Source organism: Formica exsecta, unplaced genomic scaffold, assembly GCF_003651465.1.
Source record: "Formica exsecta isolate Colony F162 unplaced genomic scaffold, ASM365146v1 scaffold18, whole genome shotgun sequence".
In the NCBI taxonomy this organism is placed as follows: domain Eukaryota; kingdom Metazoa; phylum Arthropoda; class Insecta; order Hymenoptera; family Formicidae; genus Formica; species Formica exsecta.
This window is the reverse complement of record NW_021849113.1, coordinates 42,585-59,566: the sequence shown is the minus strand read 5'-3', so window position 1 is coordinate 59,566 and position 16,982 is coordinate 42,585. Positions and strand designations below refer to the sequence as shown.

Sequence of the window (16,982 nt, the reverse complement as noted above, 5' to 3'; positions counted from 1 at the left end):
AAAAAAAAAAAAACTAGATGAAAATCGTGCAAATTAGAAACTTGTATTACTTCCTCATCATTTTATTTCGCTCACAAAGCTCCTCCTCAGAGCAAACGGATTTTTCAATTTTGGCTTTCTCATAAAGGGAAGCTTTATCGTGTTAAAAAATTTAGCCCGATATCTCGAAATTTGCGGAAGTTAAAGCGTGCACAGACATTTTTTAAAAAATTCAAAATTTCATAAAAAATAAACCCTTTCATCAATTCTCATCAAATTCAATACCAATCAACCTTTAATGATACTCTAAAAAAAAAAAAACTAGATGAAAATCGTGCAAATTAGAAACTTGTATTACTTCCTCATCATTTTATTTCGCTCACAAAGCTCCTCCTCAGAGCAAACGGATTTTTCAATTTTGGCTTTCTCATAAAGGGAAGCTTTATCGTGTTAAAAAATTTAGCCCGATATCTCGAAATTTGCGGAAGTTAAAGCGTGCACAGACTTTTAAAAAATTTAAAATTTCATAAAAAATAAACCCTTTCATCAATTCTCATCAAATTCAATACCAATCAACTTTTAATGATACTCTATTCATGTAAAAAAAAATTAGCCCGATATCTCAAAATTTGCGAAAATTAGAGCATGCGTAGACATTTTTCAAAAAATTCAAAATTTCATAAAAAATGAACCCCCTTTCACCAATTCTCATTAAATTCAATACCACTCATCCTTTAATGATACTCTTCATTTTCAAAAAATTAGCCCGATATCTCAAAATTTGCGGAATTTAAATGTGATTTTTTGACATTTTGGAACATTCCGAACGCATAGAAAACTGGAAAAAAAAAATTTTTCACGAAAACAAAGCTTCCTCTATGACATGAAGAAATAAAAAAAGAAAAGATTTCGTAGCGATGTATTTTCATACAAGTTCGACATCGTTGATATTGTGCGACGAGGACTCTTTTTTTCCCGCGCAATTTAGTCGACGATAAGAGAGTCGTTGGTGGAGAGATTCTTGACGGAATAGAAGTGGTTGAACGAGAGAGCATTATTGGAAGGTACACGCCGGTAATTATCCAGGCGCAAACTGAGTGTGCGCGATTCGAGTTTACGTTTTCCCTTCGTACCGTTTATGACAATGACAAATGGCTCCTTCGACGATTCATCATCATCTCTCTCTCTCTCTCTCTCTCTTTCTCGAGTAGTGCGTGCTGCATCTTTGATGGCGAGACAAGTACCAGATAGCGCCTTCGACTGGTGCTAAGCATCATTAGATGTCCTACGGACTTTTTTTTTTTTTTTTTATCTTCACACTTTTATCTCCCTCCTTTCACTTCTCTCCTACTGCACTTTTCGCCATCGAATAATAATTAATAAAATTTTCAGAATGTGAATTATCTCGATTTCTGATCCCTCATTAAAGGATTTATTTCGTCATTAATAGCGTTTAAGTTTAAATTGGAACTTTTTTTTTTAAGATTGCACCTTTTTTAGACATTGAGTGCACGTGGCGACTATTTTACATTTCTCATATACATGTCTTCCAAGAAATGAAAAAGCTTCACTCGGATAATTGAGAGATAGTGTGGGAAGATGTGACATAAAGGAGATCGGAGATTCCCGGAGAAAAGTATACGTATCTTTTGGTGCTGAATTAATGGCTACGGTAGTATATCTAATCTCCTTTACTCAGATTAGTATAGAGACGAATGATGTGTCATTGGCCGGGCTTGCTCGTACATTATTCGGCACGCGTCGCAGACGCCGGGAAATTCTCTCGGGATCGTAAAATTGAGTCCCGGATACGTCTAATCGCGGATTTCTACTCCGCTTGTAATACCGCCGTTTTACGTGTGTGAATGACGTAATCGCGTTTATACCGTCCCATTCTGTCTTTCTGACTCTATTTCGAAACTGGGTGATCCGTTATACAAGCATCGGCGCAACTTCCGTTTCCATTAAATTTAATTGCCCATCGTTATACGCGCATAATCGGGATCTTGAATATAAAAAAGTAATGTAAAATCTAAATAGCAAAACCTAACGTAATTATAAAGGCCAGAGTAGTAAAGTGGCCCCGATAACAGAAAGCGGAATCTTTTCTGCCTCATTAAATTTGCATTTGGAAGAACGAGCTAATGTTATGGAGTCATTCCGACGCTGCTTCATCCCCGCGGTAACGACGGCAAACATAATCAAGCATATCTCGGAAATGAATCAGCCTGCTTCGCCGGAGAGTCTCAGTCCCTATTTTAATAGAAATTTAAAATATGATCCGCTCTCAAAAAATAAATAAACTGTAAATATACTTACAATTTTTTTATATTATATTTTATTTATTTTAATTTTTATTTATTTATTTCAATTTTATTGGCATAAAAAATAGAGTCAAATCTCTATTTTTATTTTTTTTTAATTTTATTTCTTTTATTTCTATTTTTTTTTCTTTATTATATATATTTTTTCTGTTTATTTATATATATATTTATATGTTTTATATATATTTCTCTTCTATATTCTACTATATCCGTCGACGGATATAATCGCGAGGAAATGTTGTTTAGAGAGTATACAGAATTGTATGTATTTGTATAAACGCGCGTGTGAATAGACTGTTTCCGATTCGGAAAGGAGCCCAACAATCTTGATTCTCTCGAATCTTATCGAGTTTGAAAGATTCCCTACTTTCTCGCTTCTCTTCGTGCTTCCCTTCCGTCCTTTCTTGCTTCCTTCCCGTGTGCTTGAAGTTTCGACCGCGATAAAAGTCCGTAAAATTAAATATTGATTTTGTTTGTGAGCAATGGCGGCGACGCCTCGCTTTCTCGTTCCATCGAAGAAAGATCCTTTGACCTTCCAGGAGTCTGTCGCAGCTTCCAAACCAAAATTCACTTAGGCCAACTTTAAAAGGTTGAGGCCAGAGAAAACCCTTTCAGACGAAGAATCCTTCTTTGCTTGTAGAGCGAAGCGATTTATGTATGTCTCTATCGCGAATATAGTATATCTACTGGACATTTATTCGGAATAGATATCTCATATATTTGCTGAATTAATTTTTCATTCTCGACAAATTATTTTCTGCCCATGTTTTTCGTCGAAATAATTTGATTTTCCTAAAGCTTAAGTATATTATTAAATATCTTAATAATTAAAAATTGTTTATTTTATATTTTATTTTATAAATTATTTATTAAAATTATTTATTTATATTTTCATGTAACTCTATTCTCAGAAATTTTAATGTCAAATAATTCTCCCTAATTTTTTTATTTGATATCTAGATCGTTTTCTCTATACTGAGAAAAAAAGTTGTTCACTTGACTAAATTCGTCCAACTAATTACTATTTCTATGTATTTCTTTAATTGAAATATTTAAGTCAAATATACGTCGTGTTAGATTTAATATGTCGTATTTGACTTAAATATTTAAATATTTCAATTAAAGAAATACAAAGAAATAATAATTAGTTGGACGAATTTATTCAAGTTAACAACTTTTTTTTCTCAGTGTACAGTTGAAAAAATATTCTAGGACATATCGCATATGCTATTGAATTAAAATGCTCGAAAATGCATTGTGTATGAAAAACTTTCTCGAACTTGCGCTATAACCGATAATGCGTGATAACGATCATCCTAGAAATTACTACGGTCAGTAGGAATTTCACTAAAATTCCCGTCATAACTACCGCTCACGAAAGGCAGCTATTAATGATGCTATGCTGGTCGCGGATTAATTAATTTAGGTGGAATCGATTAATCAAATTGAGAGCGCGTGCCGGGTGAAGACTTATTTTCGATAGTCACGTTTCGCTATAGCCGATCTCGCCAAACAATTAATGCGTTAGAAGAAAATCTCTCGAGATCATCGATGAAACTTTGTTTCGTTTCGATCACTTTTATCATATACAGCGTGTATACATTCGCAATTAGCATTACGAGGCGATGCTAATTTCATCTTATCCCGAATGTATTATCGAGAGGGGACGAATCTGCGTAGACATAAATCATGTCGGGATAGAATTCGATCATTTATCTATCTGATGTAATATCATTATAAGTAACGTAGCAAACTACATGGATATCGCAAAACATTTGTAAAAAAGGTTTTTTTTTTTTTAATGGAGCACTTCTGAATTGTGTAATCGTACAGTTTCAAAGTAATTTTATTGATCAAACATATAATTATCATCTAGAAAAATAAGTTTTCTAATTGTTTTCTTGGAAAAATTGAAATCAATAATTTTATTTAAGTAGAATTTAATAAATAAATGATAAACCTTTTGCATGAATATACTTGATAATCTTTTAAGTGTTTTATATGGCTTTTCGAGTTATCTATATAATCATCGAATAATTTAAATTTCTCAGATTCGACGTTTTACGATTATACACAATTAGAAAATTTGGCTTAAATTTAACATATATTGCATGTCCCAAACGATCCACAAATTTTTGTGTTAATTTAATATAATATGGATATGTTAAATGGTTACACTAATACTACATTAATATTTCAACACAAAATAAATGTATAAATTTCATAGTAATTTGAAATAAATATTGTGTAAAATCAACATATTTTTAATGATGAAATAAATTTAGAAAGAAAATTATTGACGGTCTGTCACTCTCACTCCTACTATAGAATAAAATCAACATTTTCTTTTGGAAATTTTAACAAATAAATCTTGTCGCTTTGTTTTCGTAACAAAATTTTTTTACCAATTTTCTATGCCAGTGTTCAGAATGTTCCAAAACATCGAAAAATCACATTTTTTTTAAATGTCCGTACATGTGTGTATATATACATATACATACGATATACATATACATATACACACATATATACGATATGTTTGAAAGAGTTTATTTCTTATAAAATTTTGAATTTTTTAGAAAATATCTGTGCACGCTTTAACTTCCGCAAATTTCGAGATATCAGGCTAAATTTTTTAGCATAATAAATCTTCCTCCATAAGGAAGTCAAAATAGAAAAACCCGTTTGCTCTGACAATGAGAAGGAGCTTTGTAAGCGAAATAAAATAATGAGGAAGCAATGTGCATGTTTCTAATTTGCACGATTTTCATCTTATTTTTAGTTATTTTAATAATTTAACATTTGAGTTTAATTACCCCAACAACAACATATTAAATTAACACATTGACTTGTTAAATATTTAAGAGAAAAATTTCAACCGGCATATTTTTTAATGACTAAATATAAATTTTCCCAACTGTGATATATGTATATATATCCCTCCAAGTGACACGAGAGAGTATCAATGCCATTACTAGCCGTGTCGACGACGATGCGATGCCGCGCCGCGCTACGCGCAAGGCGCGCATGTGACGTATGCGCCCGACGCAACTCCCGGCATTGCCACTGCCACCGCGACACAGACGTGACTTCCCTCTCAGTGGTCCGTGAAACGCGACCGGAGTGCTACGTTCTCCTTCTACCTTTCGTGACGACATGCGATCTGTAATCCCGCGATCCGCGCCACATCGATCTGACAGCGTCGCGCTTGACGACCGCGGATAGATTTCATCCCGTAGTGTATAATGTAAATTATATCGAAGGGACATAGGGGTTGCCGAGATAGTACGTAAACATTTGGGGAAAATTTAATTTTTTTCTTGATTTTTTTCTTTTCTCTGTGACGCGAATGCGAGGCTTCCGTCTATCAATACTTGGTATCGAAAGTGATGAAACATAGAGCGATAGAGAAAGTACAATATTGGAGCACGTCTGTAAATATCCTACATCAGTTTCCACAGTGATCTTTTTGTTTTTTGTGAGAAAGAATTTTTTTTTTATATCTCTTTCGTAAATATAATATACTAAATTTTTTGTTCAAATGTCAAATCATTTTTCTCCATTTCCATTCATTTTATTTATTTTTTTTTATTATCAAAAATCGAAACTATATCCAAGTAAAATACTTGTTAAGTAAATATTGAAACAGACTGACGATCGTATTAGATCATGCGATAATTGCACCATAAAAAACATGTACACTATAAATAACATTGTTACTAATTTTAAAAGCGTCAGATGCACTTTAAAAAATTGCTTTTAATCTGAAAAAAGATTAATGAAAGTAGCTTAAAAAGATTTGATAGAAATTTATTTTGTGGAAGTTGCAAAAATTCCTATTTTTACCTACATATGAATTTATTTATTTAAAATTATGGAAGAATTTTCTCTCTCGAAAAATTGCTCCAATTAGATTAGCATAAAAATAATGCACGATATATGTTCGATCAACTTTATTTTAAGAGCGATGAAAACAATTTTAGGATTTCATTATAATACTTTAATTATAATATATATAATAATACTTTCAATTTCATATCATTTCTCTTTTTACATATAATTAGTAAGAAATAATCTTCTTTTCTTAGAACGAATTATCTTTTCTCTTCGTATTAAGCAAACATCGTTTCTAGCGGTCGCATTTGAACGGCGGTGTTAAAGCAATTAGTGGTTTCTTCCTATCAAGGCAATGTCAATTAGCAGATAAATCACACGGGACAAAACGAGAAAGTAAAAGCAGCTTTCAATCACAATAACTTCGTTTAATTTTAACAAACTACATACGGGCCATTCTCACGCCATGTTGCGCCTTGTTAATTATAATGTAATATTAATATTGCGATCTTTTTAGTAAGTGAATTTAATACACGAGGAAAGCGCGCGTATCTTTCACGATCGAGATGCAAATACGATAGCGAGTTACGAGCAGGAAGGCATACAAATACAGTATTCCACCGCTGCAACATTTCTAACGTGATATCCTCTGAGAATATTGCTGATCGTAAAAAAATTTCCAATATCCGCATTGTGATATTTAATAAGAGTTTTTTTATTCTGTTTTTTTTTTATATTTTTGTATTGATTTTTTTAATGTTACACACTTTACATATTTTGTTGCATCGCTATAATCAATAAATAAGTCGCAAAATCAAGTTGTTTGTGATTATAGATATTTTAAAAATCTAAAAGTTTTTTTTTTTTTTTTAATTTAGCTTTATTTTAGCTTTAACTTAATTTTTTCATTTGAAAAAAATCTAAGTTTTTTTTTTAGTTTTTTAAAGGAGCTGACATCTCTTATAAAATCTTTCTTAAAGATTGCGCGAAGGATTTGTGCATGATAAATGGTTCGTTAGAAACTGGAGCACGCTGTGTATGCTTAGTTGAAAAGAATAAATCACGAAGTTTTTAGCTTCAGATCGAGATACGATACACAGCGGAATTTTCGAAGAATAGATACAATTACGATAATAGATTATTTGATTCACGCGTAGAATTGATTCATCTTCAATAAAAAATAAATATCGATCTAAAAGAAACGGATTATCGTGACACAAACCTTATCTTTTTAAGACAATTTAAAACACAGTTTAACGAAGATAACTTTAATTTGATGGCATAATTTTTTAGCATAATTACACGTCACACTGAATCTTGAAAGTTTCAGCGATAAATGGTGAACCTTTTCGTCAATCTGTCTTATTAAAATGTAACTCGTTTATTCTGGAACCCACTGTAGAAAGCCATTCCGCATTGTAGTGCAATTTATCAAAAGTTTGTCCTAGTTGCTTGCAGTTACTTTCAGAACTTATTACACGGTTAAGAAATCAGATTCTATTCATATCGTTTTAATTTAAAGCGTCGCGAGAGATTACGATTCGTAATACACGCAAAAATATTGTCGCGATCTTTGTACTGTATGTCATCCTTTATATTTATTCTCTTTACACTTGTAATAATATTTTTGCATTATTAATTTATCATTATATTTTGTTTCTCATTTTTATTTCTTTCGCATTTCTCTTACTGGTCTTGAGAGAATTTAATTTTCCAGTCGAAATAAATATCTTTCTCCCCATTTTAAACGCCGGTTTGCAATAAATCTCGGGAATAAGGGCGAACGAAAATTAAAGATCTCAGAATTAGGAAAGATTTTAGTGGGGAAGCTATATTATGTTTTTTTTACGCAGAATTCGAATTTCTGCTATGATTTTTTAATGAAACTTATTTAATATTTTATTTACTGATTATTATTACTTATTTAATAACTTATTTAAACTTTTCTAATTTTTTAAAATAAAAGTAAGGGATGGACAGATATATATCACATATTGACATATACAATTCTTTCTCAAAAAATTTACAGAATACGCATTGTATCTTCTTTTAATTCTGAAATATTTTTAGTTAAACAATTCGATGCAACAACATAATTCATAAAGCTCGAAATTTTAATATTTTCTCAATAAGAGCCATGAAAAGATGTAAAAATCAATTGTAAATCATATTTTAAAAAATACACAATTTTTTTGTTATGTTTGAGTTATTACACATTTTCGTGAGAATTTACTCTAAAATTTTGAATCCATTTTTCCCCCATTTTGAAGCTTAAGTGCGACTAATTGCCGGCTCCATGTCGGACAATATGCTCCTTGATTTCGGTCAAAAAAGTTACGTGATCCTTTTGTCCCTTTGATCAAAGCGCTAACCCATATATCCGCTTACGCGGGAGGTAAAAGCCGGCGCGCGCTATCTATTGCAGGTGGTATCAGTCACCGGCATTCAGGCCCGTCCTCTTTTTCAATTAAGCTTTGATCACGGGGCATCGGGATATATAGTGCGAGCGTGTGCGCGCCGTTTCGCCGGTGTCGATAGTTACAGATTCGAACGAATGTTACTCTCGATAAAGGGACAGACGAGACACACGGACGCTGGTCTGAATGAAACAAAAATCTCGTTAGATCGAAATCATATGTCGACTCGCGTCAACACGCTAGGAAGCACTTGAAAGGTTCTTTTATCATTTATCTCTCCTTTTCTCTCACAATTTCGCATTTTAATTGAGAGACGTGTTTTATTCCAAAGAAGTCAAGAGATTGAAATCATTGTTTTATTTAATAATTTATTTGTTCTTTCTCTTTCTCGCACACTGAAAAAAAAAAATTGTTAACTTGATTAAATCCGTTCAATTAATTACCATTTTTTTAATTGAAATATTACCATTTTTTTAATTGAAATATTTAAGTATTTAAGTCAAATATACGTCGTTAGATTTAATATGTCGTATTCGACTTAAATATATAAATATTTCAATTTAAAAACAATTTTTTTTTTTTTCAGTGCACGTTATACAGTTAATCGAATATCACGGAATATCGCTTTTAATTTTAAAAGTTTCTTTGTTTATTTAGGATCGACTCTTTCTCAACTGCAATCTATCTCTCGTTGGGTTAAATGTTTTTCTTTGCTTTTAATTTACGAAATAATTACTTTTCGCAATCATTTGCGATTTTGTTTGTTTAGCTATTGACATAACAATCTGTTATTAATTTATAGACAGTCAATAAAATGGGTATGCTTTTAATTCAAACGATAAAATATGTGAAAAAATATGGAAATTAATTTTCCGTATGAGCTACTCTTTCTTTGATATTCTTTATGGCGCGATAGCACGGCAGGCAAGTTGCTCTCGGTGATGGGTCCTCTATTTGCTTACCAAATATTGGAACGAATCGAACTTTTAACGAGGAGCGAGCGACGAAAGTGAACTGTGCTCTCGGTGATTGCTACTATCGAGAGAAAAAATAAATATTGATCCTTCTGTCGGCGTATCGTTGTGAAAATTAGAAATCGTCCAGGTGACGTCTATAATTTCGATCAATGTATCGAGACACATATAAAGAAATTGCTGTAAAAATATTGACGGAATATGTACCTATAATTGTCCGATAACATCGCGAATAGTTAACTCTTTGATAATTAAATCGTTTCTGTAGAGAAAAAAAAAACTTTTATTTTTATCCTGTGCAAGATATTTTGTTTTCATCAAATTGCAATATATTTCTGAAAAATGAATATTACATCAAGATTTTAATGCTTTAAAGAAACGTATAATTAATATAAATCTGCGATGTAAGTTTTATTTTTTTTTTTTATATATCTCTCGTGTGGTACTTATTTAATTTTTATTACGTATTTTTCCATTATCTGTAATTTTTTATTTATTACACGCGCATATTTTTCGTGAAAAATAAGTGATAGGGAATCTTGTTATATTTCTCTTTATGAGAATTGCTTAAAATATCCTCTTAACCGAGACGCTTTGTCGGGATCGAAATAGATATTTCCTATTCGTCGCGTGGCTCAATTAGTCGAAAACGAACGTGTCTCTGTATACATACATCCGGAGAACGTACGCACGCACGCATGCACTCACGCACACGCCCCCTCTCGTATTTTCTTTCTCGATTGTCCGTGAAGTGCTGCACCGACTAACTGCATCGTGAAAGACGACAGGCGGTAGGCAGGAAACGGCGCGTTTCTTTCTTCTGGAAATCGCGTCTTTCGGGACTCCCAAAGCGAGACTTAAAAATACTCCGCGTCCAAAAATACACGGGGAGCGACGCTCTCGACAGTTTTCGATGACGACGCCGTGTGACGGTGGCAGGTCTCTTTCGACCCCCCCCCTTCCCGCCGAATCTATCCTCGTTGTTTTCATGTATCAATTATACGTCCCGTATTTACATTCGCCGACGATACATGCGCGCGCGCGCGCGTATATTGACCTATTTTTTTAAATAACCCGGCTATCGATTTTTAATGTCAGTTTTTGTCTGTGTGTATATGCGTTCGGTCAAAATTCTTTTTTATTTTACACCCCGCGAGCATTTGACTCTTATTTATTCAGCTTTTACATAAAAGCGTTAGGTATAATCTAACCATTCTGAATTGACAAAAAAATTCGGAAAAACTCAATATCAATAAAATATATATTAATATAAAAATATATATTAATATATATATATATATATTAATATAAAAATTTTATAAAATATTTATCGATGCTTTATCAGAAAGTTTAGAAAAATAGGTATAAAAAATAAAATCTAATTTTAAGAAAAAATATTTAAATACTTAAATGTAGAAAAAAAATCTTGGATTAGAAATCTTAGATTAATAAAATTGAATTGGTTTCACAATTATTATCTTATTAATAGGCTAACAATTTGAAAAATATTGGTCTAATCAACGATAAATGATAAGTTTCGAAATGAATTTTTTTATATAGGCTTTTAGAATCTAAACATATTCTCCGATATCTATTTGCCTATAAACGATTATTGTGTGCACGTATTTTCGATTATGGTGTTTGATGTCGCGTAAAAAATGACAGCGATTACGAGGTGGTTGACGAGTTTCGACGGTGATGATACTTGTGATGAAATGATCGCGTCGAACGATTTTGAATAGTGCTCGCGTCGACTACAGTTCTTTCATCGAGACTAGCGATTCATCTAAAGTGGATTGATAAATTGATTGTCAATGATGCAACCCGTACATACCGAGAACAACAACTCTGCTTTAGACATGGAATCCCTCGAGGAGATGCTTCGTAAGGTAACGTAATAATAGTAATCATCTTTTGCTTTACGAATAAATGCTTTTGATAAGTCAGCATAGCTTGTCCCTTTGTAACTTTCACAAAATGCGATTCCGATAGAGATGCTACATAAAAAATAAATTCTTGTATGATCGCATAAATTTTTTGAAATGTATTTTTTTTAAACTCGTATATAAATATACATATTTCATCCAGATATAAATATATTTCAATTTAAAACTCAGTTATATATATAACAAGCTATTTAACGTGTTAAATATTGAGAAAACCTTTAATCAAAATTTTATAAGACCCTATTTATTTAAACTCTCGTTACTCTTTAATCAAAATTTTATAAAATTTGAAAATGGGTACAAGTCCATGCAAAATTACCCCATCGTATCGCTTATGTATTGTCTGTCTAAATTCAGCGAAATTTTCCCTCAAGAGGGAAAAATTACGCGCGAAACGTCGCGGATAAAAGATACTTGGCTGGAGGAGAAGCAAGTTTTTAACTGCAACTTCCTGTAATGTATTCCGTCAGGCATCGTTGAATGGGCCACTTAGCGAGCGTCCACACGTGTGGATGTCGGTATATATGCCTCTGATAGGGTTAAAACGAGCTCTCTAGTAGCGCTTTAATGGCTGCCTGGACGGAATCGTCGGGAAAAACGTTCGGAAAACCGTAAAGTAAACCCGTCTTTCTACCATTTCAATCAGTACATTTTCCCTCTTATACGAGATAAAAATTTATTTACTAATCAACATTATTTTTTACATTAAAATACGATTAACTAAGGAAGGGAATAATTGATAATTTTTACGTACATATTTAATAATAATTATAACTTTTCTAATGCGGAAGTCTCAATTCTCTTCTCTTCTTTTACATTAATTCTTTATAAGTTTGTCTGCTGCGAACGAAGAACACGAAAAGCCTCTTTCTTCGGAAACAATAGTTATAATTTAAGCTATCTTGAGATTACTGACGGAATCTTAATTGAATTAAATCTGTTTCACAATTTTTGTGAATAAAGAATCTCGTTCATTTCGTTGCTCGAGATAAGTTCACTTGACATTTATGACGTTTCCATTAATTCCCTTCTTAGCATTTTCTCTTATTGTAATATAATGTCTGAGGGAGATTCTTCATCGCTTATATTACTGCTCTCTGCTGTCAGACACAAGTGTCGTGAAACAAATGTCAAATGTAAACCTTGAGTATAAAGCTACGTTTAATATCGTATCGTCCGTACCGCTGTCATGCACAAGCATCACGAATAAATGTCAAACAAAAAGCTACCAGAAAGAAAGCTTGATTTACATTTTACGGCGTGACATTTTCATCCGACATTTTCTCGCTCATCGTATGTTATAACGGAAAATCGTCGTTTACGATCGACTCATTTGCCGAGCAATTGCTTTAAGGATGTTTTGGCTGTACAATAGAAAACTAAATAAGGGTTAACGACGCGAGATGTAGACCAATGCGAATCTCGGTCTTGCCGCGTATCGATGTAACTCTCCTCCTTCGTTCATGACCCTCGCACGGTGAAACCATCCGTAAAAAAAAAAACATATTTCTTACGTTTATACTGTTTGAAAGATCAAATAAATAAATTCGGATTATAAAAAGAATTAAAGTATCACAAAATAATATGATTTTGAACGTCTTCATAAAAGAAAATAGTGTAATTAATTTTTTTTCTAATTTATAACAAAAACTTTTGATCGTGAATACCCCCTGAAATCAACTGTAAGAAACAAAAAAAACGAGTAATTTGTAGAAAGAGAGAGAGAGAGAGAGAGAGAGACAGATATTTTTCTACAATTTTTAGTTAATAACTTTTAAACGAGTAAATGAATTTAAATCAAGTTTTGTACAAATATTTATTAGAGTTTTTTTAATATATGTGAAAATTTTTATTTTGTTGGCAGTTTTTCCTTGTCAAATTTGTCAATAAGTGCTACAATTTTTACGCGATTTTCCATAAGAATTAATACTAACTTTAAACTTAGATAGTTTCCAAACCATTACGAGAATTGCGCTCGGGTTTTGTACAAATACACTTGTACAAATTTTCATATTTTTGTCAGTGTTTTGACATATGACGCATACATCCTTAAAGCTCGAGAACAATTGCGTAAAATGAAAAAAGGAGGATTGTAGGCGTTAATTTCAAGCCATTTCGAGCTACGTAAAGTTGTACATGCGTTGTGTACGTGTCGTAAATGTATATAGGGTCACCCTATATAGCAGACGGGAATTAAAGCCGACGCGGCGTCCGCCGGTGCAACCTTTCGCGAATTATAATGCAAAATGAATCCGCGATATAGCCCTAGCGGAAGGGTTACGGGAATAATAACTCGGGACGCGCGTTTTCCGCTCGCGGGATGTATCTATAACTCGCGGACGGAATGCATAATCCAGGACGCATTTGCATAGCAGGATGCGCGCCGGTAAGCGTCGCGCGATAACGAAAACTGAAGCTTAAATAACATTGGATGTATACACATATACGTGTGTGCGTATGTGTTTATAATTCTCGCTGCTATACATACGGGTGGAAAAATGGGGTAGTTAATTGTCCTTCCGTTACCGTGCAATTACGTTTGTCACACGGGATAATGCCGTTTATCGTGTCTGCCGTTACACGCCGCTGTAATTACTTCTATAATTAGTATTTCTTCGGCGGATACGGCGGGAGTCTCGAGCGACAAACACGGCTCGAAACTCAATTCTAATCTCATCCTAATTTTACGAGTGTAATCGATACGCTCGGCGGATTGGGTACGATAGTCGGGGGAGGATTGGATTTGCCACGGTATATAATACGGAGCTTTCTACCTCGTGGCTCTTTCGAGCGAGGAATTCTCGGAATTAATCACCGATCGAATTAATTAATATTACTCGTTTTATTTTACTGACTTCTCAATTTGAACAGAGGGCTTGGACGACACTCGGTATATTTAGAATTTAATCGCTCTCTCGTGACGAAGTAAATTCTCTCTTTTTTTTTTTTTCAACCTGTCGTCGCTTTGAACGCTTTCGAAAATCAGTTACGGGGAAACGTACCTTGTATATTCTTACGAGCTTCGACCTCCGTGTTTTTTCGATTCATAACACGCAGCCAGGTATAAATTGTATTTTTTTTCCCAGCAAGAAAGGGAACTCGTGACTGTATCGATGGCTAAGCGAGAAAATATACAATAGTACCCTCACAGTTTTATCCCCAAACAGACATTCGCGAATTTTTGGACGCGAGGGCGTGGGAACGATCATCGGAGGGAAAGCTCTCGAAAAGCTCTCGGAAAGCTTTTTCGGCTGCGGTTCCTGGTCTAAGCGGCTTTCCGCTTGTGGCAAGGAAATGCGTATTATCGACCCTCTTACCGCAGCTGGACGAAAAATATTAATCCCGGCCGTCAAACGCACTCATATCGGAATAGGCGAGTCGATGGGGGGTGGATTTCTCGCGATACACGCCGAAGACTAAGTAAGGGAATAAGAAAAAGTTGGATATATCTTTTCGTTATAATTGAACGCTGCGAGAAGAGAGACACAAGTATCCCTATCAGAAAATAAATTTTTACATATCATTTATTTCTAAAAAAAAAAGTGCTAATTAGAGACTTGCATATTGCTTCCTCATCATTTTATTTCGCTCACAAAGCTCCTCCTCAGAACAAAGGTTTTTTCAATTTTGGCTTCCTCATAGAGGAAGCTTTATTATGTTGAAAAATTTAGCCCAATATCTCGAAAACAAAGCTTAAGCTTCATGAAAATGAAATACGGACTAACAATAGATAACTTTTAATGCATAAAATGGATTATTAATTAATATTCTGGATAACAGAAGGAATACTTTAAGGGTATTTTTATTATGTAAAAATACTAGGTACGTCAAATAGACTACTATGTGTCAGGATATATATATATATATTATTAAGCGGACGGATAAGGCTTAAATACTATACTAGGTCGGGCAAGCGGGAAGCGACGACTTTCTCGTCTCGACGTGGCGATTGTCGGAAGTTTCTGCACCTTTCAGCGGGAACTTTTCCGCACTTCTCGCCGGTGATGTACAGCTAAAACGTCGACGGTCGACGATCTCGCGCTTCCGTGTAAGATCGTCGTGTGTATGTGTGCGTTCACGAGAAACGACCGCCACCCTTTCCCGCCCTACGGCCCATGGAGCGTAAAAGGGCAATAAAACACACGGGACGCATCTGGGTTACGAGCTTTACAAGGCACTAGCTTCTTTCTTTATCTCGTGCCGGGGCCATCGCTTCGGCCCTAAGCGATTTCTCGAACGCGTCTCCTCCTGCCCGCCCTTCATTTCCCTGTAACCTTCGTGTGTAGCTTGTCGCTACCACATTCAGGATCGGATTTTCGGTGCACCTAGACACACTTCTATCCCAAAATGTGAAATATACATGACAGATATAAAGGATATAATCCTCATTCTATAGCAATATATATAATTCTGCTGTTTTCATTGCATTTTTTCATTTGTCACAATTTTTTCTTGCTTATTTTAAACAAATTTGTTTCCTTTTTCCAAAAATTAAATGTAGCAAAAATAATTTGAATTATATCGATATGTAACTTCAAAAATTATTTGTTCATGTCAATTTTCTATGCTTTATTTTTCCGTCGAATTTTCGGTGAATTTTAGGCACACTTCTATCCCAAAATGTGAAATACACATGATATAAAGGATATGATTCTGATTATACAGTGATATATAATTACGACGTTTTTATTACATTTTTTCGTTTGTCATTTTCTGTTGTTTATTTTAATTAAATTTGTTCTCTTTTCCTGGATTTCAAAAATTATATTAATACGTAACTTCAAAATTATTTTTTCATACCAATTTTCTAAGCTTTATTTTTTTCGTTGCTTTATAAACTCTGAAAATTTCGTGGCTCGTATGCACTATGTGCATAATCCTACGATGTATAACAAAAAATCCGATCCTGATCGTTCTCTGTGTCGTTTTGTCAGAATGCTTCCCGTTTATTCCCTCCGATCTTCAAACTCCTTTTTCTCTCCTCTTTCCTCATCAATCGCGAGAGAAAGCGGTCGTTGGACGGTACGATTTAGATGCCCGTTACAGTACACATCAAAACAAGTTCCGAACCACTCGCGTCTCCACCAAGTCAATGATTTTCGAGCTTTTTACGACTGCGTACTTTTTCTATCTTGTAAACAGTTTGTTCAAATACCGTCAAACGTAATTATTTTAACTTTGTATATATATTAGAACGATCTTGAAATCATGTGACATCGAAAAAAAATAATAAAAGCTGTTTAAAGATTTAAGCAAAAAGATAGCATGAAGCTTGTAAATCTGATCAAACTATACCAATCTGATAAGCCAAGTTAAACAGATATTCTTCTTCCTAACGATGATTCAGGCGAGGGAGACGACGATATCATCCTGTGTACTGGCCAACGCTTCTATCGGTCGTCCCGCGAATAAATGTCGCAGTTACATAGATTGCACTGGAAATTGGGCATCTCGAAACGGGATGCACCGGCAGGTGCAATAACGATAACAGCGATCGTGCTAACGTTC

General features: G+C 33.9%; 1 protein-coding gene across 11 annotated transcripts in view; it reads left to right on the top strand.

Annotated features, from left to right (window-relative positions):
• Positions 1 to 16,982, top strand: part of LOC115233618 (uncharacterized protein CG43867) — a 73,828-nt gene that overhangs the window by 28,401 nt on the left and 28,445 nt on the right. The window contains exons 1-2 of one of the 11 annotated variants that reach the window (XM_029804145.1): positions 5,383 to 5,550; positions 11,089 to 11,417. The exons of 7 other annotated variants lie outside the window; for them this stretch is intronic. In XM_029804145.1, the coding sequence (XP_029660005.1) occupies positions 11,343 to 11,417 (75 nt within the window). In that variant the 5' untranslated portion in view covers positions 5,383 to 5,550; positions 11,089 to 11,342. Of the gene's footprint in view, positions 1 to 5,382; positions 5,589 to 5,616; positions 5,738 to 11,088; positions 11,418 to 16,982 lie in introns of those variants that run through there. 3 more of the 11 variants (XM_029804143.1, XM_029804146.1, XM_029804144.1) reach the window with 3 other exon arrangements.